Source organism: Sapajus apella, unplaced genomic scaffold (genome assembly GCF_009761245.1).
Source record: "Sapajus apella isolate SASKATOON/1434 unplaced genomic scaffold, GSC_monkey_1.0 scaffold12, whole genome shotgun sequence".
NCBI lineage: Eukaryota > Metazoa > Chordata > Mammalia > Primates > Cebidae > Sapajus > Sapajus apella.
In genome coordinates, this window is record NW_022436952.1 from 17,564,605 (window position 1) to 17,590,353 (window position 25,749).

Sequence of the window (25,749 nt, forward strand, 5' to 3'; positions counted from 1 at the left end):
AGGTGACTGACTCTCCGCAGCTTCCCCTGTGTCATTTCAGTTTCGTTACAGCAGCATGAGTTACTTTCCAAAGGGAAAACTCGGTGACGTAGGCGGCGTGCCCACAGTGACCGCAACGCTGACGGAAACCAGGAGCAGACCTGGGAAAGGAATGGGGGGCATGCTCTTCCTCATTTTTCTTGACAGTCAGCAGATACTATCACCACCTGACAGGAATACAGGCTGACATGTCCACAGGAAAAAAACGTAACAGAAATTCAAGTGGCGGGTAGGGAAGAAGGCTGGCAAGGGCCACGGCCTCGAGGTTCACGGTCGGGAGTCAATGGATTCTGCTTCAAGGTGGCGCACAAAACCAGGACTCAGCCCAGAGTGTCCCTTGGGGCAAATGCTAAGAGAAACAGTCTGGGGGCAGCCCCCAGCAGAGGGACTGGTGGAGGGCTCTTGCTTTCCCTTTTGTGCCTTTCTGTACTTTTGACTGTTTACTTCTGTGCCCACTGGTTGATTTCTAACTCAGAAAAATAGAAAATAAATGCAACTCCTCATGGGCTCACCAGCACCTTCAGGACAAAATCCAAACCCCTCAGCAAGCTCTAGACCCTCCTTGAGCTGCCTGCTCCCCGACCTGTCCCCCACTTGTCCCCCATGACAGCCCGAATCCCGTGCCCATTCACACCCCCAAGGTGCGAGGCTCCCAAGGTTTGAGGCCAGCTCAGGAGCCCCCCTGCTCCTGCGCACTTTCTCCACTTTCATTCTGTCCAAGAAGGTACATTTGCTTTTTGCCATTGAGTTCCCACTGCCCATCGAGCTGTCTCTGCCGCTTGGCCTCGGAGTCCAACTGCTGATCATATTAATGTCCTCGGGGGAGAATAACCATGTCTAAAGCCCCATTCTGGAGTCAGTAATGAATCTGAGGCAAAAGGAAAGGCTGGGCCTCAGGTCCTCAATCCGAGGGAGGAGCAGGTGGGAAGAGAGCCACAGGGCCTTGCAGCTGTCAGGCAAATGCTGTGAGATTCCATTCACAGGGCCAGGGCTTAGCCTCTTTCCTCACTCAGCCATTGGATGGCTTAGCTGGAGTCTTCTTTGTCCAGGTAAAATATATTTTTTTATTTTTATTTTTTTTAGAGACAGAGTTTCACCATGTTGGCCAGGCTGGTCTCGAACTCCCGACCTCAGGTGATCCGCCGGCCTCGGCCTCCCAAAATACTGGGATTACAGGCATGAGCCACCACACCCCGCCTGTCCAGGTAACATTTAAAGTGATCTAATCACAATTTGCCGGTGTCCTTATTCATCCACCACTAGAAGGGACCCCTCATCAAGGGGGTGTTTCGGGATGACCTTGGGGTGTACAGTCCCCTCCAGCTGCTCACAGGATGGTTAAAGGCTCCTGGGAAGATAGGCTGACTCAGTCCTGGCTTCCACGTGACCCTGGGCTAAACATAATTCTCTTCACCTCCCATCTCCCTATCTGTGAGGTGGTGAAGATAATTGTATCTGCTCCCATAGGGTAGTCATAACGATTAAATTAGGGATGTAAAGTGCCTGGCACCCAGAAACAGCTTGGGAACAATGGCTGCCATTCACAAGACTAAAAATCCCAATGTCCAGAATAGCTAAGGACACTTCCCCATATCTGTCCCTGCAGGGTATACCCATGCTGTGATCACAAATGAGAAGAATGAGATACAGGGATTGGGTCCTGCCCTGCACATGGTCACTGAGAAAGGAGCCAGATTATCTGTAGTGGGAAAATGTTGACTTTTGTTCCTTCATCTTTTTCTCCAGACAACCAAAGGCAGCCACTGTGCTTTTCAGAATTCAGTGGAGAGCCACGGCACGAGGCCAGGAACCATTGCCCTGGACATGCTGCTCCAGGGCACCTGGCCACCTCCAGGCATGCAGAGCCTCTGCAGGTTGTGTCTGGTCTGGAGAGGAGGCCTTTGCCCTCTGGGGGCAACTCCAAGTTCCAGTCCCAGGGCAGGGCCCAAGGTGGCTTGAGCAGGTCCTCCTTCCCTGCCTCTTTCAGAGGAAACCTGTCCATAGCACCCCCCATGCATGCCAAGTCCGCCTCCATCTCCCCTGCCCTGAAGCTCCTATGTGGTCCTGATGACCATCTAGCCAGGTCGGGCTGACTCTACCCTCCCTGAGGGGATTGAATTACCCCTGGTTTCCAGACACGTTTGAGAGCCTCACTGACCAAGCCAGACTTTGGCTCCTGCTGAGACATGTGTGTGCCCTGTGTAACCAACACGCTGGGAACCAGCCTCTTGTCTCAGCTGGAGGTCCCAGCAGGATTATAAACAGCACCTGCTGGTTTTAAGGCTGCCACGTGGCCTGAGAAGCAGAGTTGAGAGGACTGTGTACTAACAGTGGAGGATAAATGACAACACTCAGGCCTGGGTGATGCCCTGATGGAGGTAACAGGGTGGCTCCTGGCCTGTACATGGGACCAAGAGCCAGGGCCCACGGGCCACGCCCCAACGACCCGAAGCCCCCAGCTTAGCCTGGGCCTCTGGCCCATAGCCCCTGCTGGCTGCCTGGCAGTCCCCCAGATACCTCTGCATTCCTCTCCACCCTTTTGTCCCTCAGACCCATGAGATGTTTTCAGAAGATGGTTTTCCTGTCTTCCGTTCATTAGAACTTGTGGGAGCAGCTTCTCTTCTGGTGTTTCACAGAGCCCTTGGGCTCTCACTGTACATCTGCTGTCTGGGACCCTCCCTTCCCACATGTCCAGCTGTTCCCTGGGTATGATGTAGGCTGACGTGTGCTCTTTTCACCCAGTCACTCATGCATTCATCCAAAGTGTGGTTCCCAGTCCTGTGTCAGCATCATGCTGCATCCTGGGGTGTAAGACGAGGCCCCTGCCCACAAAGCTTGCACACTGGGAGCAGACAGACCCTTAAGTAAGGACGTGGTTTAATGGGATAACTAAATACAGTGGTAAACCAGACTGAGAAGCCTCTCCAGGTGGGTGAAGCGAGGAACGGGGGTGCAAAGACCATGGGTGGGAAAGGAACTCGGCCATGGTGAGCTAGGATAAGGGGCCTCAACTGATCTGTTGACCTTGGCCTCCCAAACTGCTGGGATGACAGGCATGAGCCACTGCGCCTGGCCTATAGCTCAATTTTTTTGTTTTTTTTTTTTTGAGATGTAGTTTTGCTCTTGTTGCTCAGGCTGGAGTGCAGTGGCACAATCTCAGCTCATTGCAACCTCTGCCTTCCCGGTTCAAGCGATTCTCCTGCCTCAGCCTCCCGAGTATCTGGGTTACAGGCACCTGCCACCACGCCCGGTATTTTTAGTAGGGATTGGATTCCACCATGTTGGTTAGGCTGGTCTTGAACTCCTGACCTCAGATGATCCACCCGCCTCAGCCTCCCAAAGTGCTGAGATTACAGGCGTGAGTCACCAAGCCCAGCCCTTTGGCTCAATTTTTTAAAGTTTTGAAAACCATTCGAAACCCCCTGCCAACTTCCACCCTAAATGGAGGCCACATTTCATGCAAGGCACAAAGTCTTGCTAAGAAGTCTTTAATCCCTACCTTGCAGGCCAGACATGTGAGACCCAGAGAAAAGCTTCAATGGGGCAAGAGCTGGGAGGGTGACAGGGTAAGGTCCAGGGACAGGTCAGACAAAAACGGCGTTGGACCCATCTGGCCAACGAAACCCTCCCCGATCCACCCTCCTTCAGCTCTACTAGGAAAACAGCTGGCCTTGGCCTGGCCAGACTCAATGCCATAGGGCCAGGGAAACTGAGTCTATGGAGCAGGGAAGGCCTCCACACTGGGTGTTGAAGGGAACAGGATTGGAGCAGGGAGGAGGAAGTGCCCCTGCCTTCGGGTGAAGTGAGAGCTGGGAGCAGCTGTGTGGGCAGGGCCCACACCCTCCTCCCTGTCCATGCCCACATCCCCCAGCCCAGGAGCTGCACACCCACTCCCGATGGCACCACTGGGACTGGACCCCGCCAGGCCCCAACATCAGGTGCTGTCTGTGGACTTGACCAGAGGCAATGGACTTTTGTTTGTGCCCAGCCCTCCCCTGAAGGCAAAGGGCAGTGCCTGGTGCGAGCAGACACTCCTTTTCCCAGCCAGGCCAAGGGCATCAGATTTGTTCCCGGCATTCCCTCCGGGCTCCCCTCCCTTCTACACAGTCATCTCACACCAGTAATGACCTTGGGAACGCGGTGGCAGGTGGGGGCTGTGGTCTCTGCGGCCACAGGGCTCACACTCAGAGCTGGTGAACTGGGAGGAATTGGGGCAGGTCCCAGGACTGTCCTTCCTAAGGCTTCAGCCCTCACTCCCTGCACCTCGCCCTCCTTATTGCTTGGCTTCAAAGCAGAGACACCTCCTCCCAAACAGGGCACTTCCAACTTTACTCTCACCTGGAGTTCCGAGACCCCAGGAGGGCCTCAGGGCCAAGTCAGAGCTTGGGGCATCCTGCACCCAGCCTGTGTCAGTCAAGTAAGGAGAGCTTCAGGCCCCGACTCTAGGAGGGTTCTCAAATTGGTGGAACCAGAAGTCCCTAGTTAAAGATACAACTGCTGGAATCCTGGGGATTCCAGAGATTCTGATTCAGTACGACTGGGTGGGGCCCTGTAATCTGTATTTTAACCTGCTCACAAGGGGCCAGGAGCTGTTTGGCCAGCTGAGGGAAGGCCTGTCCCAGGCACCAGCCCCCCAGAGGGAAGCCCTGGGGGCCCCAGTTCACCACTCACACTTACTAGGGTTGGGTGGTGCTGTGGCCAGGTCAGATGACCACCTCTGGGGCAGGGAGCGGGGGGCTCCCTGTGCACCTCTTCCAGACCTCCAAGCTCTGTGGCCAGGCCAGGAAGGCAGGATGGGGCGAGCCTCAGTGTTCTCCCCTCGGCCCTTGGCAATGCAAAGACGTTCAGGACCTGTGATTCACAGCTTTTCCCACACCCATTTTTTTCAAGACCCCGCCCAGCACAAACCCGGACAAGAACTAACAGATTTAAACTTTCATGGAACTTCCTGCTCCCTGTGGCCTGGGAGCTTCTTGCAGTAACTCCTCTCTGGGTCTCTGCCAGGGCAAGTCCAAGGGGTTTCTATTAGATGGACAACTCAGGCTGGGGCTCGTGACTGCCCTGCTGGATGTGAAACATCCAAGAGGCTGTAACAACGATGACACCAAAAGGCGGGGAAGGGACCCAAAAGAGAGGAGAAGAGACTACTGTGCCTCCTTCGCTTTTGGAAATCCCTGGGCTGTCACACCTGATGGGACGCACGATGCTTCCTGGTCCAACAGCACCGGCAGCAGCACGTGGAATGACCAGACACCCACATGAGGCTCATGGCCCTCCCCAGCAGGAGGTTCCTCTTCCTGCTGGGACCCAGGACACAACCCACAGGGACCAGACTCAACACATCTGCCTACTCAGATGGCTTCTGGGAGCATTCTCCGGTTCAGTTCCCACAAACACATTCTCCTACAACCACCAGTTTACTCCAGGCAGATCCTCCTCCCGACACAGCAGAACACTTATCTCCCTGTCTCCCAAACCAGTGCCACACATGGCCCTGCAGCATGGCCTGATGGCATGGGTGGGGACACGGTGCCAGGTCTGAGTTCAAGCCCCGGCTCTGACACCCGTCCCTGATACACCATCCTGGGCAAGACTCCAACCTCCCTGAGCTACCCCTCCTTCTCTACAAGATGCAGGTTAGAGCACCTATCCTCTGGTACTGCAAGGACTGCTAGGGACACATTTATTATAAACTGCCTGGCACAGAGCTGGCACCTAATAAATGACTTCCTTCCCTTCCTTTCTACTCTGTGACTTAGGTTCCCTGTCTCAGCTCCAAATATAAAGAGATCTCAAGCTCTCCTCAAAAATGCCAATGAGGCCCGGGCACCAAAGACAGAGATTAAATACTTTCGACAAACCCTCAATTTTGAAGTCATCAACTCCCCCTGGGAATCCACCCTGATTGCTGGCTGACTCCATCCCTTGAATCCTAAATTTTCTCTGAGTGGGAGAAAGAGTGGACAGTTAAGTTTGCCACCATTTTCTGCAATTCTGGTTGCACTTCTCAGCCAGCTCCTGACAGGGCCGCAGGAGATACAGTTACACAAGGGCAGGGAGGCTGCAAGGCCTCTCACCAGACACCAGGAAGCACTGGAACTCCTTTAAAAGTATATGGAGGAGGCCAGGCATGGTGGCTCACACCTGTAATCCCAGCACTTTGGGAGGCAGAGGTAGGTGGATCACGAGGTCAGGAGTTCAATACCAGCCTGGCCAATATGGTGAAACCCTGTCTCTACTAAAAAACACAAAAATTAGCTGGGTGTGGTGGTGCAGGCCTCTAGTCCCAGCTCTACAAGAAGCTGAGGCAGGAGAATCGCTTGAACCCAGGAGGCAGAGGTTACAGTAAGCTGAGATTGCACCACTGCACTCCAGCCTGGTGACAGAGGAAGATCCCATCTCAAAAAAAAAAGTACATGGAGGTGATCTGAGTCACCATTACACACGCAGGAACAAGTGTCCATAGAGAGTTCCCCAAAGTTAACGGACACCTTCCCCTGGGATGGGCCCGGCCGCCTCTCCGCAGCAGGCACGTTCTGAAGCTGGTTCATGCGTGTCCACCCTGACGGTGCGAATGCCCAGCGTCCAAAGTAGCCTTGCCCTTGGTGGGACCTCCCCGGCCTCTGGAACTGGTAGCACCCACGGGACCGCGTCTGACCGCCGCTCTGGACCCCGGGCCTGCTCTGGGGCGGCCGCTCTATCGGACATCGCCGCTGCCGGCGAATATTAGGAATGGCCTTCGCGGCAGGGGTGGAGATGCGATCACCAAACCTCACGTGCCCTGGGCTCCACCCACTCACGGGACGAGGCTTTCTCCGGGGAAACCCCGACACCTCGCCGGGCGCGGGTGGGGGGTGGGCACACTCCCTGGATCCCCTAAAGTTGTCTCTACGCAGATCTCCTTAGAGGGACGAGCATCCGGGACACCTTGGGTGCCCGGGCGCACTTGTCTAGGGGCGAGGCGGAGTGGCCAGTATGGGAACCAGATCTCCATGAGACCCGAGTGCCCCCAGCCTGGCCCGTCTGGGGTCCCCGAGGGAGGAACCCGGGACTGGAGAGGGCGACCCATTTAGGAGCTCTGACAGGGCCCCGAGCTCCGGCGACGCCGCGCACCTCACCTGAGAGGGACACAGACAGCCAGGTACCTGTCGACTGCCACGGCCAGGAGACTGAAGATGGAGCTCTGCGTGAGCACCAGCACGAAGCAAGCGAGGAAGAGGCAGCCGTAGAAGTCAGTGCAGAAGCCCAGGCTGATGGTAATAGCAAAGGGGATAGCGAAGAGCCCCACGGCCACATCGGCCGCAGCCAGGGACACCAGGAAGTAGTTGGTGGGCGTCTGCAGCGCGCTCGCCGTGCCCACCGCAGCGCACACCAGCACGTTGCCCGCCACCGACAGCGCAGCGATGACCAGCTCCAGAGCCACGTACAGTGCATCCTGTGTCTCCAGCAGCATGGCCGGGCCAGCGGGGCCCCGGGCGTCCCCTACCGGAGCCTGGCCGGGCGCGGGGCAGCTGCATGAGCCCCGCCGGGCATGGCTGCAGCGCCCACACCGCGCCTCCGCCGGCCGCTTCTGAGCCTTGGGGCTGAGGCACTGGGGGCCAGGACCCAGGGGTCGGATCCGCGGCCAAGAGGCGGCACCCATTGGCCGGCGCGCCCGCCCTTCTCGGACTGGGCGGAGCACCACCCCCTCGCCGCGCCCGAAGTTCGCGCTAACGCGGGGCCCCTCTGGTCTCGGCACTGCGCCGCGTTTTGGTGGCGGCGGGTAACTAACAAATTGCCCCAACTCCCAGTCACGCTGGAGCTCGGAGGCTGCGTCCCAGTGCTCGCACTGCCGTCCAGTCTGGGCGGCTCCTGGGATGGGGCAGGGATCTGCCCGGGGCGCCGGGGATCCCAGGAGCCGCCGCAAGAGGACCCCCCAGGGTCACGCACCCCCGGACGCGGCGAGCTGAGAACTCCATGCTAACCCTGCGGACCCGGGGCAGGCCGACTGGTTGGGGTGCAGGGAGCCGAGCCCTCAGTCCCCGTTCGTGGGGCAGCCTCGGGCCGCGCGGCCCCACCCAAGCTGTCCCCAGGCCGCGGCGCAGGACCGCAAGGAGCCCTCGGACGCTGCAGCCCCGGCCGCGTCCCTGAGTTGCTCCACGTCGTTCTCTACTCTCGCCCGCTACTCTGCGCCCCCTCCACCCCCGGCCACTGCCCCGACGCCCCGCTCTGCTTTCTACCTTAGGACAAGCTCATGTCCGTCCCGTCCTCGTCCACCGCCTGAAAATACCAGTGTTCCCCAGGCCCTCTGTTCTTCACACCCTGGATCGGCACAGGCTCCCGAGGCCCCCCACGTGGCCCTCACACCCTTAACTCCCAAGTCTCTCGCTTCAACCCTAAACGCCTCCTGAGGGCCAGGTCCAAGCATCCCACTGACTCGCCGGGAGACAGACTGGTGCCCCCAGATCCAACAAGTCCAAAACCAAGCTCATCTCGAATTCTCCCCAAACCTGTGCTGCCGCCTTTTCCTGGGCCTCCATTCGTCATTGACCTCGCAACCCTCACCCACCCTAGGAAGTTCGCTGACACCTGAGCCTCCGCCTTTCTCCTCCTCCCAGGGATCAGCAGTGCTGTTGATTCTGCTTCCAGAGCCTTGCTTTCCTCTACCCGCAAAGTCCTGCCTGGAGTCCCTCCTCACCACCTGCTTCTGCCGTCGCTGCCTCTCTGCCTGTGCGTCCTCAGCTTCTGCAGTCCTCACCAACACCGCAGTTCTAGAGCCTGGCCACTCTATTTCGCCTCCCGAAAGCCTTTGCTGGCAGTCACCAAAGAGAATGGATAAGGAGATTTTCCAGCAACAGGAAAAGATGCTTGTAAAATCATGTTAAGCATAAAACAAAACATGGGGTGACTGCTAAAGAGTACAGGATTTTTTAGGGTGATATAATTTTTCTCGGTTGGGCGCGGTGGCTCATGCCTGTAACCCCAGAACCTTGGGAAGCCCAGGCGGGCGAATCACGAGGTCAGGAGATGGAGATGATCCTGGCCAACATGGTGAAACCCCGTCTCTGCTAAAAATACAAAAATTAGCTGGGCGTAGTGGCGTGCACCTGGAGTCCCAGCTACTAGAGAGGCAGAGGCAGGAGAATGGCCTGAACCAAGCAGGCAGAGGTTGCAGTGAGCCAAGATCGTGCCACTGCACTCCAGCCTGGTGACACAGCAAAGCTCCATCTCAAAAAAAAAAAAAAAAAAAAAAAACACCTCAATGTGGTGATGGTTGTACAGTTCTGTGAATATACCCCAAAGCCACTGAACTGTACATTTGGAAGGGATGCATTATGCGTCACATAAATTATATCTCAACGAAGCTGTAACAACAACAACATAGCTCATACCTATAATCCCAACACTTTGGGAGGCCAAGGTGGGAGGACCATTTGAGGCCAGGGGCTCAAGACCAGCCTGGCCAATGTAGGGCTCAAGTGATCCACTCACCTTTGCTTCCCAAAGTTCTGGGATTACAGATATGGTCCCCCACAACGAGCATGATAAAACTGTCTTGAGGAAATGGCACTGAGGGTGTGGAAAAGTGTGTTTAGGGGTGGGTGAGAGAAAAGTTTACACTGCAGTTACCTGAGAAGGCAACACCAGGCAGGATTAACAAGAGGCTGGTAAAAAATTAAAAAGAAAAACCAAAAAATGAGATGTCCATAGGAGGCTTTGAAAGTTCTTATTCAGGTCAGGCGCAGTGACTCATGCTTGCAATCCCAGCACTTTGGGAGGCCGAGGCAGGTGGACCAACTTGACCAACAAGACCAGCTTGACCAACGTGGTGAAATCCCGTCTCTACTAAAAATACAAAAACTAGCCGGGTGTGGTGGCAGGTGCCTGTAATCCCAAGCTACTCAGGAGGCTGAGGCAGGATAATTGCTTGAACCTGAAAGGTGGAGGTTGCAGTGAGCCAGTATCACACCATTGCACTCCAGCCTGGGCAAGAAGAGCGAAACTCTGTCTTAAAAAAAAAAAAAAAGAAAAGAAAAGAAAATCTCTTATTCCTGGGAATATGTAAGGCCTTGTGCATGTGCATAGGCCCAGGAGAGAGATGCAAATGCCATAATCTGTCACCTTTGGCTGACTTTGAGGCTGTACATAAGCAGGAAATGAAGTCTAAAGTAGAGTTGTCAATCGTCTGCTAGAGCATTGAAAATGTACCCCAACACACACACTAAGCCCTTTTGCAAAGGCAAAAAGATTCAAGGCATTTAAGGAAATTGCTATACAATTATCAGCTGACCACTAAGCTAACTAGGAAGAGACTTCAGCTCCTGCACAAGACAAAAAATACAGACATCATAGAATTTGTCCAGGAAATTCACTAAATAAACAAACAGCAAAAACAGCAACAAACAGTATCAACCAGAAACCCTAGAATGGCAGGATCCAATATTCAGAATTGCCACGTTTTATTATTTTAAATGTGCTGCTTTCAACAAAAAATTCCAAGACATGCATATAAAAAAGGAAAATATGGCCCACATACAGGAGAAGAAAGAAACAATAGAAACTGTTCCTGAGAAAGCCGAGATGTTGGGTTTACTAGGCAAAGATTGTATGTATACATGTTTATTTATTTTTATTTAATTTTTTTTTAGAGATAGGGTCTCACTCTGTTGTCCAGGCTGGAGTGCAGTGGCACGATCATGATTCACTGCAGTCTCAAACTGCTGGGATCCAGTGATCCTTTCATCTTAGCCTCCTGAGTAGCTGAGACTATGGACATATGCCACCATGGTGGCTAATTTTTAATTATTTTTGTAGAGATGGGGGTCTCATTTTGTCTTCCAGCCTGGTCTCAAACTCTCGGCTGCAAGTGATCCTTCTGCTTCAGATGCCCAAAGTGCTGAAACTACAGGTATGAGCCACGTGCCTGGGGCCTAGACAAAGATTTTTAAATCAGCTATTTTAAACATGTTCAAAAAAACTAAAAAAGGCCAGGCACAGTGGCTCATGCCTGTAATCCCAGCACTTTGGGAGGCTAAGGCAGGTGGATCACCTGAGGTCAGGAGTCAGACCAGCCTGGCCAACATGGAGAAATCCCATCTCTACTAAAAAAATACAAAATTAGTCAGGCATCATAGCTCACGCCTATAATCCCAGCTACTTGGGAGGCTGAGGCATGAAAATCTTCTGAAACTGGGAGGTGAAGCTTGCAGTGAGCCAAGATTGCACAACTGCACTCCAGCCTGGGTGACAAGAGAGACTGTGTCTCCAAAAAATATATAAAATAGGCCGGGCGCGGTGGCTCACGCCTGTAATCCCAGCACTTTGGGAGGCCGAGGCGGGTGGATCATGAGGTCAAGAGATCGAGACCATCCTGGTCAAAATGGTGAAACCCCGTCTCTACTAAAAATACAAAAAATTAGCTGGGCATGGTGGCGCGTGCCTGTAATCCCAGCTACTCAGGAGGCTGAGGCAGGATAATTGTCTGAACCCAGGAGGCGGAGGTTGCGGTGAGCCGAGATTGCGCCATTGCACTCCAGCCTGGGTAACAAGGGCGAAACTCCGACTCAAAAAAAAAAAAAAATATATATATATATATATATATAATAAAATAAAAACAAAAAATTAAAAGGGAATCATGCCTAAAGAATTAAAAGAAAGATGTTTCACTAAATAGAGATTAAAAGAAAGATGCCTCACCAAATAGAGAATCTCAAAAAAGAGATGGAAATGATGAAGACTCGAATAGAAATTGTGGAGTTGAAAAGTACAGTAACAGGCCGGGCACGGTGGCTCAAGCCTGTAATCCCAGCACTTTGGGAGGCCGAGGCAGGTGGATCACGAGGTCAAGAGATCGAGACCATCCTGGTCAACATGGTGAAACCCCGTCTCTACTAAAAATACAAAACATTAGCTGGGCATGGTGGCACGTGCCTGTAATCCCAGCTACTCAGGAGGTTGAGGCAGGAGAACTGCCTGAACCCAGGAGGCGGAGGTTGCGGTGAGCCGAGATCGCGCCATTGCACTCCAGCCTGGGTAACAAGAGTGAAACTCCGTCTCAAAAAAAAAAAAAAAAAGAAAAGTACAGTAACAGGCCAGGCATGTGGCTCACACCTGTAATCCCATCACTTTGGGAGGTCAGCAGGCAAGGAGGGCAGGTCACTTGAGGTCAGGAGTTTGAGAACAGGCTGGCCAACATGGCGAAACCCCATCTCTACTAAAAACAAACAAATAAAAAAATATTAGCTGGGCGTGGTGGCATGCTCCTGTAATTCCAGCTACTCAGGAGGCTGAGGTGGGAGAATCGCTTGAACCTGGAAGGTGGAGGTTGCAGTGAGCCAAGATATCACCACTGCCTTCCAGCCTGGGTGACAGAGCAAGACTCCATCTCAAAAAAAAAAAAAAAGTACAGTAACAAATGAAAAATTTAATAGAAGGGCTCAACAGCAAATTTGAACTTGCAAAAGTAAAAGTTAGTAAACTTGAATGTACTGATCAGTTGAGATAATCCAGTTTGAGGAACATAAAGAAAAAAGATAAAAATCAATAGCGTAGGCCGGGCGCGGTGGCTCAAGCCTGTAATCCCAGCACTTTGTGAGGCCGAGGCAGGTGGATCATGAGGTCAAGAGATCGAGACCATCCTGGTCAACATGGTGAAACCCCGTCTCTACTAAAAATACAAAAAATTAGCTTGGCATGGTGGTGCGTGCCTGTAATCCCAGCTACTCAGGAGGCTGAGGCAGGAGAATTGCCTGAACCCAGGAGGCGGAGGTTGCGGTGAGCCGAGATCGCGCCATTGCACTCCAGCCTGGGTAACAAGAGCGAAACTCCGTCTCAAAAAAAAAAAAAAAAAAAAGAAAAAAAAAATCAATAGCGTTTCAGAGACCTTGGAAATATTATTAAGTGTACTAATATGTGCAAAATGAGAGTACCAGAAAGAGAAGAGAGAGGGAAATAAAAATTTTAACATAATGGCCAAAAACTTCCCAAATTTGATGAAAAAAGTAAATATGTACATCAAAGAAACTCAGTGAACTCTAAGTTGGATAAAATCAAAGATATCTACACCTAGACACATCACAGTCAAATTGTCAAAAGCTAAAGTCAAAGACAAAATCTTCAAGGCATCAGGAAAAATGTGACTTATATACAAGGAATCCTCAATAAGATTAACATCTGACTTCTAATCAGAAGTCATGGAGACCAGAAAAGGTGTCTACTATGACATAGTAAACACTCTGAAAGAAAAAGACTGCCAAACAAAAATTCTGTATCTAGTAAAAATGTCCTTCAAGAATGAAGCAAATATTAAGATAGTAGATAAACAAAAATTCACTAACAGATCTACAATGAATACTAAAGGGATTTATTCAGGCTGAAATGAAAGAACACTAGACAATAACTCAATATGCATGTAGAAATAAAGTACACCAGAAAAAGTTACTACAAAGACTACTAAAAAGTGAGAATAAAAAGTAAATATTGGCCAGGTACGATGGCTCACACCCGTAATTCCAACACTTTGGGAGGTCAGGGTGGGCAGATAATTTGATGTCAGCATTTGAGACTACCCTGGCCAACATGGTGAAACTCTGTCTCTACCAAAAAATACAAAAATTGGCCAGCTGTGGTCCCAGCTACTTGGGAGGCTGAGGCAGGAGAATCACTTGAACCTGGGAGGTGGAAGTTGCAGTGAGCTGAGACTGCACCACTGTACTCCACCTTGGGCAACAGAGTGAGACTCTGTCTCTAAATAAATAAAAATAAATACAAAAGACAGCATAAAACAATAATTAGAAATATGTGCTGATGGGCACACAATGTATGAAGCTGTTATTTGTATGATGATAGTAGCCAAAAGGAGGGAAGCAAATTAAGCAATATAAAAAGAAAGCTTTTTTATATCATTATATATTCTGAAATTTTAACAAATAATTGACAAGTGAATTAAAATGGTATACTAGATAATACCTATTTAACAAAAAAGAAGTCAACAATGGAGGAATACAGGAATAAAAAAGATATATATAGAAAATACATAGCAAAATGGCAGATATAAATATCACCTTCTCAGTGATTACATTAAATGTAAATGGATTAAACACTTCAATTAAAAGCCAGATATTGGCAGAAAAGAATAGAATTTTAAAAAATATTCAAATATATGCTGTCTGTTAGAACTTTAGATTCAAAGACATGAATAGACTGAAAGTAAAATGATAGAAAAAACATACCATGCAAAGGGTAACCAAAAGAGAGCTGGGGAGGCTATACTGATATTAAACAAAATAGATTTTAAGACAAAAGTTGTTATGGAGACAAATAATAATGTTTACAAGAAAAGTTGATCTGTTATAAATTATGCATCTAATAACAGATCCCCAAAACACATAAAATGAAAATTGTCAGAATTGAAAGGAGAAACAGGCAATTCAACAAAAATTCAATTTAATAGTGCACTTTAATGGATAGAAAAACTAGACAGCTACACAGAAGATCAAGGAAATAGAAGACTTGAACAACACTATAAACCAGCTAGAACTAACAGATACACACTCAGTGCTATATTAGAATAGGATACACATTCTTTGCAGGGGCATGTGGAACATTTTCCAAAGTAGACAGTATGTTAGGCCACAAAACAAGCTTCAATTTAAATCAGATAAAGTATGTTGTACAACCATGACACAGTAACATTTTGAAAATGTCAATAATAAATAAAATATGGAGGATTCACAAATATTTGGATATTCAGTGATACACTTGTAAATAATCAAAGGATCAAAGAAGTTTTGTGGTTTTTGATTTGTTTTCTTTTGTTTTGAGATGGAGTCTCACTCTGTCACCCAGGCTGGAGTGCAGTGGTGTGATCTTGGCTAACTGCAACCACTGCCTCCCGGGTTCAAGCAATTCTCATACCTCAGCCTTGCAAGTAGCTGGGATTACAGGCATGAGGCACTGTGCCTGGCCAAAGAAGATATTAAGGAAACTAGAAACTACTTTGAGCTGTTTTGAGACGACAAAAACAATATACCAAGATATATGGGATGCAGTAAACGTAGTGCTTAGAGGAAAATTTATAGCTGTAGATGCCTATATTTAAAAAGATATTTCTTCTTAGTTATTAATCAAATTAATAATTAAGGCTTATGCAACTAAAAAAAGCAACTTAAGCAACTAAAAAAAGAAAAGGAAACTAAACCTAAAGCGGACAGAAGGAAGGAAAGAGTAAATATTAAAGTGGAAAATAAATAAAGCATTAAAAAACTAGAGAAAATAAATAGAACCAAAAGTTGATTTTTTGATAAGATCAATAAAATTGAACAAACCTTTAGCTAGACTGATCAAGAGAAAAGCAAGTAAAATTACCAAAATCAGAAATGAAAATAGACATTACTATATAATTTATCATATAGACAAACTATATAATTTATCATATAGTAATAAAAATTTACATTTATAGTAATTTAAAACTTTTTTTCTAGAGAGAAAAGCCCAGGTCCAGATGGCTTCACTGGTGAATTCTACCAAATGTTTAAAGAAGAATGAACAGAAATCTTTCACAAATTGTTCCCAAAAATAGAAGGGGAGGAAACACTTCCCACCTTGTTCTAGGAGACAAATATTATCCTAATACTAAAGCCAGAAAAATACATATAAGAAAACAACAGAGCAACATTCCTTATGAATATAGCTCCAAACATTCTCAACTGAATCCAGCAACATAAAACAAGTATTATATACTATGATGAGGGCTGGTTGCAGGGGCTCACACCTGTAATCCCAGCACTTTGGGAGGCCAGGGTGGGTGGGTCATTGCAGGTCAGGAGTTTGAGACCAGCCTGGCCAACATGGTGAAACCCCATCTCTACTAAAAATACAAAAATTAGCTGGGTGTGGTGGTGGTTGCCTACAATCTCAGCTACTTGGGAGGCTGAGGCAAGAGAATGGATTGAGAGGTTGTGGTGAGCTAAGATCGCGCCACTGCACTCCAGCCTGGGTGACACAGCAAGACTCTGTCTCAAAAAAATAAATAAATATAATATGTACTATAATCAGGTGGGATTTATCTCAGGAATGCTAGGTTGGTTTAATGAATAAGATTTAATTTATGTAATATATGTTATTAATAGAATAAAGGACAAAAATAACATGATCATCTCAATATACACAGAAAAAGTATTTAGTAAAATCTAACATCCTTTCATGATTTAAAAATATTAACAAAATAGAAATGGAAGGAAATATCTTCAACCTGATAAAGGACATCTATGAAGAACCCAAAGCTAATGGTAGTATACTTAATGGTAAAAGACTGCAAGTATTCCCTCTAAGATTAAGAGTAAGACAAGGATTCTGCTCTCACTCCTATTCAGAATTGTTTTGAGGGTTCTAGCCAGGGCAACGAAGCCAAAGGGAAAAAACTAAAAACAAATAATAAGAAGCATCCAGATTAGAAAGGAGAATTAAAACTAAAACTCTCACTCTGTCTCTCTCTCTCTCTCTCTCTCTCTCTCTATATATATATATATATATATAAATGCCATAATCTTGTATATAGAAAACCCTAAGAGATACAGAAAACAAAAAGAAAACTTATTAGAACAAATAAATACCTTCAGCAAGGTTGCAGAATACAAGATCAATATCTTGGACAAAATATAAAATTAACTATATCTTTACCCAATAGCAATGAATAATCTTAAAATTAAGAAAACAACTTCATTTACAGTAGCATCAAAAACAAAATTCTTAGTTATAAATTTAACCAAAGAAGTACAAGACTTTTACAAAGAAAACTACAAAACATCATTGACACAATTTGTTGGCTTTTTTTAGACAGAGTCTTGCTCTGTCACCCAGGCTGGGGTGCAATGGGGCAATCTTGGCTCAATGCAACCTTCACCTCCTGGGTTCAAGCAATTCTTGTGCTTCAGCCTTCTAAGTAGCTGAGACTACAGGTACATGCCACCACATCAGGCTAATTTTTGTATTTTTAGTAGAGATGGGGTTTCACCATATTGGCCAGGCTGGTCTCAAACTCCTTACCTTGTGATCGGACCACCTCGGCCTCCCAAAGTGCTGGGATTACAGGTGTGAGCCACCGTACCTGGCCTACATCACTGAAATAAAGAAAACCCAAATAACTGGAAAGATGGTCTATGTTCATGAACTAGAAGACATTATTAAGATGGCAATACTACAAAAATTGATTTACACATTCAATGCAATCTCTCAAAATCTCTGCTGGCTTTTTTGCAAAAATTGACAAGCTGATCCTAAAATTTATATGGAAATGCAGAGGACCCAGAATAGCAAAAACAATCTTGAAAAAGGAAAACAAATTTGAAGGACTAACACTTCTTTCTTTTTACTTTATTTTTGTTATTTTTAAATTCTTACTTTTAAATGAATATTTATTGATTTCAAAACTTATTACAAAGCTGCAGTAATCAAGACAATGTGGTACTGGCATAAGGGCAGACATATAGATTGATGAATTAGAATTGAGAATCCAGAAATAAATCCTTACATTTATGGTCAATTGATATTTGACAAGGGTCTCATGACAGTTTTTTTTTTTTTCTTGAGACGAAGTCTCGCCCTGTTGCCCAGGCTGGAGTGCAATGGTGCTATCTCAGCTCACTGCAACCTCCGCCTCCTGGGTTCAAACAATTCTCCTGCCTCAGCTACCTGAGTAGCTGGAATGACAGGCACATGCCACCACACCCGGCTAATTTTTTGTATCATTTTAGTATAGATGGGATTTCACCATGTTGGCCAGGCTGGTCTCAAACTCCTGACCTCGTGATCTGCCTGCCTCGGCCTCTCAAAGTATTGGGATTATAGGTGTGAGCCACCATGTCCAGCCAAGGACAGCCTTTTTAACAAATGCTCCTGGGACAGCTGAGTATCCACATGTAAAAGAATGAAGTGGAGCCACTACCTCACACCATATACAAAAATCAACTCAAAATGGATCAAAAACCTAAATGTAAGAGCTAAAACTATAAAATGCTTAGAAAAAAAATGTAGGTGTAAATCTTCATGACCTAGGGCAACAATTTCTTTTTCTTTTTTTTTTTTTTTTGAGATAGAGTCTCACTCTGACAACCAAGCTGGAGTGCAGTGGCACGATCTTAGCTCACTGCAACCTCCACCTGCTGGGGTCAAGCAATTCTCCTGCCTCAGTCTCCCAAGTAGCTGGGACTACAGGTGCATGCCACCATGCCTGGCTTATTTTTGCATTTTTAGTAGGGACGGGGTTTCACCATGTTACCCAGCATGGCCTCACTCTCCTGACTTTGTATCTGCCTGTCTTGGACTCCCAAATTGCTGGGATTACAGGTGTGACCCACTGCACCCGGCCTGGGCAACAATTTCTTAACTATGACACCAGGATACCCACGCAATCAGATAAAAAGTCAATACATTGAACTTCTTCAAAGTTAAAAACTTTTGTACATCAAAGGGCATTATCAAGAGAATGAGAAAACAGCTCAAAAAATGGTAGAAAATAGGTTGGGCAAGGTGACTCTCGCCTGTAATCCCAGCACTTTGGGACGCCAAGGCAGGCACATCACCTGAGGTCAGGAGTTCAAGACCAGTCCGGCCAACATGGTGAAACCCCACCTCTGCTAAAAATACAACAATTAGCTGGGCATGGTGGCGGGCACCTGTAATCCCAGCTATTCAGGGGCTGAGGCAGGAAAATCGCTTGAACCATGGTGACAAAGAGACCTGGTCTCAAACAAACAAACAAAAACAAAATGGCAGAAAATATTTGCAAATCATATATCTAAAAAAAGTCCAGTGTCCAGGGCGGGCATGGTGGCTCATACCTGTAATCCCAGCACTTTGGGAGGCCGAGGCAAGCAAATCACCTGAGGTCAGGAGTTTGAGACCAGCCTGGCCAACATGGTGAAAACCTGTCTCTACTAAAAATATAAAAATTAGCCGGGCACGGTGGCAGGTGCCTGTAATCCCAGCTACTTGAGAGGCTGAGGCACAAGAATGGGTTGAACCTGGGAGGCAGTAGTTGCAGTGAGCCGAGATCACACCACTGCATTCCAGCCTGGGTGACAGTGAGACCCTGTCTCAAAAAAAAAAAAAAAAAAAAAGACAAATAATCCAATTTTTAAAATGGGCAAAGGATTGAATGGACACATCTCCAAAGAAGATATACAAAAGCAAGTCACATAGCTTGTAACTTGGTCCTGTATAGAGAGGTGAAGTGGCTGAGACTGCAGGTGACTGGATGACCTTCCTAGAGCCACCACACACAGCTGCTAAGTGGCAGGGCTGGGTCTTAAGCCAGGTCTGTTTGCATTCCTGCTGTCCCTATGGTGATGCCCACACCATGCCCATCGCAGGGCCAGATCTGCATGTGGATCCTTGCTAAAGAAAAGGACATGGAAGTCTTTCTTAGGCTATTTCTACCCAACATTGATGTCCTTCAAAGATATCAGATCTTACTTCACACAGGAGTGGGTGCTGGGGAGGACTGAAGGTCTCCAGCCTTCTGGAGTAAGATGAAGAGTTGCCTCGGAGGTGACCTTAGGTTCAGGCCCTTGGTAGAGGTCAGCACTGAAGCGCTAAGCTCCAAGGGGAAAGTCCCAGGTGGGATAACATAGACAGTAAATCTGGACACCCTGATTTTCTCTTTTCTTTCCTGTCTGTGGCTCCTTTTAAATTTTTTGTAGAGATGTTTTTGCTGTGTTGCCCAGGCTGCTCTCAAACTCTTGGGCTGAAGAGATCCTCCTGCCTCAGCCTCCCATGACATTGGGATTACAGACATAAGCCACAGTACCTGGCCAACACTGCATCTCTATAGTGTGTTTTGATATGAGCAGGGTGCATCCTCCTTCATTCTTATTCCAAATTTTCTTGGCTTCATCTTTCCTAGTGAACTCAGACTTACTTGTCAAGTTCCAAACAAGTGCTGTCAGGCCAGCTGTGCTGAACAAACACTCAGGTGGATATTATGGATTTTAGCAGACACTGTTTTCTCTAAATGAAAAAATATGGACATTTTAATGATAGTTTTATGATTTGGCACTTGAGGCTGAGGTCAGGAAAATAACCATAATGCCCAGGGCCTGCTGTTTGTGAGCATTTCAGCTTTTCTGCTGAGCCTAGGCTAAGCTTAAGTGCCCACGGTGCTCTGCTCCACCCGATGCAAATCATCACCCTTGGGAATTCAAGTGTCTCTGGATTATATCTGAGTGTGGCAAATGAGTCAGTGAAAGTTCTTCCTGGCTAGGCATGGTGGCTCACACCTGTAATCCCAGAACTTTGTGAGGCCAAGGCAGGCAGATCGCTTGAGCTCAGGAGTTCAAGACCAGCTTAGCCAACACGGTGAAACCATCTCTACAAAAAATACAAAAATTAGCCAGGTGAGGTGGTGCGTACCTGTTGTCTCAGCTACTCTGGAGACTGAGGTAGGAGGATCTCTTGAGCTTGGGAGGCAGAGGTTGCAGTGAGCCAAAATTGTGCCACTGTACTCCAGCCTGGGTGACAGAGTGAGACTGTCATCAAAAAAAAAAAAAAAAAAAAAAAAAAAAAAAAAAAAGAGACATATAAACCAATTGTAGTGTCTTATATTCAAATAAACCCATCACACAAAAAAGAGAAAATTTAAAAAAAAAAGTTCTTCCTGAGAGGCTGAACAGGGTTGCCCCAGGATGCTCATTTTTTCAAATCACCACAGCCCTGATTCCTCCTCTGCCTTGCAGAGCCCCCACAGAGTGTGGGGTTAGAGACACATTCTGGGCCAATGCTGCAGCCTACTGTCAACTGTGTGGCCTCGAGGCAATAGGATAGCCTCAGTTTCCTCAGGCTGACATTTAAAAAATCTTAAGCATTTTGGTGTCATTAACCAAAATGTACATTCACATTACTGCGCATCATTCATCTCCATGTTTCTCATCTTGCAAAACTGAAACTCTGTCCCCATTAAACACTAATTCCCCATTTTCCCTTCCCCCAGCCCCTGGCAACCACCATTCTATTTTCTGTCTCTATGAATCTGACTATTCTAGCACCTCATATAGGTGGAATCACACAGGATTTGTCCTTCTGTGTCTGGCTTACTTCACTCAGCATAATGTCCTCAAGGTTCATCCAGGTTGTAGCACTGTGTCAGAATTTCCTTCCTTCTTAAAGTTGAATAAGATCTCATTATATAGATGAATCATGTTTTCTTTATCCAGTAATCCGTGGATGGATGCTTCAGTTGCTTCCACCTTTCTGCTGTTGTGCAGAGTGCTGCTATGAACACAGGTGGGCACCAGGTTGACTTCTGATACCGGATGGAGGGATGAAAGCACAGTACTCATTGGCCACCTCCACAAGGAAAGCCCTCCTGGCCAGGGCAGCCCCTCATGAGCTGGGCTGAGAAGAGCATGGTCAGTGAGTTTTTTCCATGATGGTTCTACTGTAGCCTCAGCACATCTTGGAGTCCACTCCATGGCTTCTGGGCTCACCTGCTCATTCCATTCACCCGACTCCAGAAAAAGCTCCTGGCGTTTTCCTGTTTTAGGCTGGATTCCACTTCATATTCCACACCATTGTCATCCCCAGAGGGTTCAAACATTCTTTAATCGGACCTAAACGTCCACATCTTCCTGACTCCCAAATTGTCGGTAGGCCACTGGGAACTCACGGTGTCATCAGAAAACCCCCACATCCTCAGTCTCTTCTCAGACATCCCTTCACTCTTGCACTGGGCTGGAAGCCAGGCTCTCCCCTGAAGATGCTGTTTCCCCTGCAGCTCTCTCAAGTGGCAGCTGTTTTTGTCTCTCACACCCTGCCTTCTCTGAGGACCTGTGGCTGACAGATCTCATCTCCCCACTTTTCCAGAATATTCCTCCCCTATCCTTCCATAACAACCCAGCCTCTCTGAAGGCATGCTTGGGGACCACACAACTCTAGAGCCCTGCTTGCCGCAGTCACCTCTAGATCTCCAGCCACTCTGCCCACTTGGGGAAGATTTCTCGTCCTCCTCACACTGTCCTTCTGTCACCAGACACTCCTGTGCTCATTTCTGGCAGCTTTAACAATGTTGTCCATGAATCCTCCTGCCTCTGTTTCCCAATCTCTTCCTTCACATCCCTCTTTCCCTCTAACACACCCGACCCACCATCATAAAGTCCTGGCCAAAGCTGAGACTTGTCACACTCGGTAACTGCATCTTCTCCAGAGTTTCTGCTTCAGGTGTCCCCTCTTGGACAACTGTCTCCACCTCGGCAGCCTGTTTCCTCCACCTGCCCCTTAGTCTCATCTGGCTGACATCCAGCCCTGTGCCCTTGTACAGCTGCACCTGCTGTGGCAGTAATGACACACCTCAGCTAACAGGCTCCTCACACTCAGCCTCCCTGCTCCATGTGTGCCCGGAATCTGTCTCCTTCCCTGTCTCCCTGTGGGCAATGAATATGAAAAGGCAGTTCACAGAAAAAGGAACACAAATAGAATTTTAAAACACATTCAGCCTCATTTGTAACAAAATGCCAATGAAAACTAAATTCAGACACCACTTCTCACCTATCAGACCGGCAAAAATCCAAATGTCTGATAGCACACACTGTGGGCCAAGCTGTGAGGAGACACTCTCCTATGATGCGGATCAGAGAACAAGTTAATCCAATTCCCACAGGAGCAATTTGGTAGCTTCTATCAGAAGCATAAACCCTGTGACCCAGCAAGTATGTGTTTGAAACTTACACACAGGAACACCGACATATGCACATTAATAATGATAGCACTGTCATAATAGAAAAAGACCGGAAATGGTCCCATGTTCATCATCTATGGGGTGACGCTACATCCCAGTTTGCTTGGGACAGCCCTGGTTTACACTTTTGGACCAGTATAATTAACAGTAGAGCCCTGTTCACTCCTGAAAGTATCCCAATCTGGATGGTTGATTTTATAGCTGCCCTAATCATAGGGGACTAGATAATTGATGCTACACTCATATAATAGTAAACCATGCAGCAGAAAAAAAGAATGTGGATGCTTTCTATGTACTGATAGGTAAATGTCTCCGAGACACATTGCTAAGTGAAAAGAAAAACCCGAACAAAAACAAAAGGCAAGGTGCGGAACGAAATGCATCATATGCTAACTTTTAGGTTGAAAATAAGAGGATATGATGCTGCTATTCACATTTGCCTGTATGTGCCTAAGAAACTCTGGAAGGATACACAAAATACTCACAACAGTGGTTACCAGTGTGTACGCATCTGGGAAAGGAAGGGAAGACTGAGTGGCAGAGACTTTCACTGTATTATTTTTTCATAATGTTTTTTGAGTTAATTAAAAATAAATTTTTGAATCTATTCAGAGTTAAACTTTAAGATGAAAAAGTATATAAATTATTATAGAGACTTCTAGTTGTCTAAACAATATTCATCTTTCCTTTTTGTAATAGAACCCCAGACTAGATTTCCCACTTTCCCTTGCAGCTAGGTGTAGCCATGGGACAAATGAAATAGAAGTGAAAGTGTCACACGAGTCTTCTGGGAAGACATAAACTTTATCCTGTCACCTGGGATATGGTTGTGAGGACTGGAACTGACAGCCATTTTCATTTATGAGGATAAATGCCACTCCCTTAAGGATGTGAATGCTGAAAAGTGCCTATATCCCTAATGATTTTGTGAATTCAACATGCTAGCTTTGCAAGTTTTACCTCTGGACTTTTTTTTTAATGAGAAGGAAGAAAGTTTCTTGCCTTAAAGCACTGTTTTTCAGGACTCTATTCCTTGCCACTTAACCTAATTCTAACTGATACGGACGTGTGCTGATAAACTACCAAAAAGTGTTAATTTTCATTACCCATTTTTGGTATGATGACAGGACATTTTTATTTTCTTTGTACCTTTGTTATTTTCTGTACTGAACATGTATTTTAATATCAACTGTCATTTTAAAACAATATTTATATGATCACAGAAAATGGATCTTGTAGTTTCTGGTTTTGTGTCAGGAGAATTTCACTTTCAAAGGAGATAATGACAGCAATGATCATGAGAGATGATATCTCCAGAAGCCATTCAGAGTGGTGCTTTGTTAGCAGCAGAGACCCCATAGCATCCCTGCTGCTGCAGAAGTACAGACTGAGGCCTTCCAGTTGAGGAAAGCTGCCTGTTGCTTTAAATTGTAAGGGACCTAGAAGATGCTTGGAGCCAATTCTGACTGAGATTTGCCAAATCCCCAGGCTCAGTTTGTCTGCTTTCTGCTGGAAAACAGGTTTCCATTGTCTATGACTGTCTGAAGCAGGGGAGAAATCCTCCATGGCCTGGGGAGATGGATGATAAAACTCACATGGGTGCCCCTCTGGCTCATTGACTCATCCTGGAATGATCGGAAGCCTCGGAGGCTGGCACATGTTCTTGGACTCAAATGTTGGTTTCTTATATTGCCATATACAAACAATTCCAGAGCGAGAGAATTTTTATAGAAGACGTGTTGAGAGGGGCTCTGTGAGAAGACCATTAGCAGGGAGCTCCCAGATGCCTGCAGTTGTGAAATCTGTGAGTCATCCTCTTGGCCCCCTGCTGTGCTTCTCCAGCTGGGCTTGCAGCCTCCAAGGGATGAGGCCTGTCACAGATGCCTGCATGGTGCTATGATGCATCTTTCTGGCATGTCATTTTTATGCAAAAATTTGTGGAGAGGAAGGTCATCATTTTTATATTAAACTATCACTGTTTTGCAAATATGCATTGAAAAAGAAAAAAAAAGAAAAAATATCACTGATGTGTTATGATGCCTTTTATTTATTTTGTATAAATTTAGAAGGTACAAGCACAGTTTTGTCCCATGAGTATACTGTACAGTGGTGAAGTCTGGGCTTTTGGTATAGCCATCACCTGAATAGTATACATTGCACTCGTTAAGTAACTTCTCATGCTTCACTCCCATTCCACCTTCACACCCTTCTGAGTCTCCCATGCCTATTAGTCCACTCTGCATGTCCATGTGTGCACATTATTTAGCTCCCACTTATAATGAGAGCATTCACATCACTTATGAATAGCATTCTATCTATCTATCATCTACCTATCTCCAATTGGGTCTGTTTCTCAGGAGAACCTTGACTAACACAGCTTGGTAACTATAGCTAGAAAATACAAAAAGATTCTACTGATTGTTAACAGGAGGAGAAAGAAAGAAGAGATGACTGTGGCAGGCAGAATAATGGTCCCCAGAAAAGTCCACTCCCGAGTCCCTGGAATCTGTAAACGTAAATCCCTTCTTACATGGCAGAAAGGACTCTGCAGATGTGATTAAGGTTAGAGATCTTGTGATAGAATAGCCTGGATTCCCCAGATAGGCCCAATCTACTTACCTGAGTCCTTAAAATCAGAGCACTTCTCCCAGCTGCAGAGAACCAGGGGAGATGTGACTGGAAGAACAGTCACAGAGGAAATGCTCCTGGCTTTGAAGATCCAGGAAGGGAGCTAAGGAATGCAGGTGGCGGGAATAGCGAGGAGGCAGATTCTTTTCTAGAGCCTCAAGAAAGGAAGCAATGCTGTGACACCTTGATTTTAACCCAGGGAGGCTGTGCTTCACTTCTGACCCCCCCGCCACCCACCATGACTGAGATACCAAGTTCCTGTTGTTTTAAGCCACTGAGTTTGTGGTAATTTGTTATAGCAGCCACAGAAAGCGAATACAATGACAAAGAGCGAGTAGTCATGACCCCAAAGGAGGGAGCCACAAAATGAGGGT

General features: G+C 47.1%; 1 protein-coding gene across 1 annotated transcript in view; it reads right to left on the bottom strand.

The window, feature by feature from the left end:
- Positions 1-7,813, bottom strand: part of ADORA2B (adenosine A2b receptor) — a 30,764-nt gene extending 22,951 nt beyond the window's left edge. The window contains exon 1 of the mRNA XM_032280206.1: positions 7,158-7,813. Within this exon, the coding sequence (XP_032136097.1) occupies positions 7,158-7,681 (524 nt within the window). The 5' untranslated portion in view covers positions 7,682-7,813. The remainder of the gene's footprint in view (positions 1-7,157) is intronic.
- Between the last annotated feature and the right edge of the window lie 17,936 nt (positions 7,814-25,749).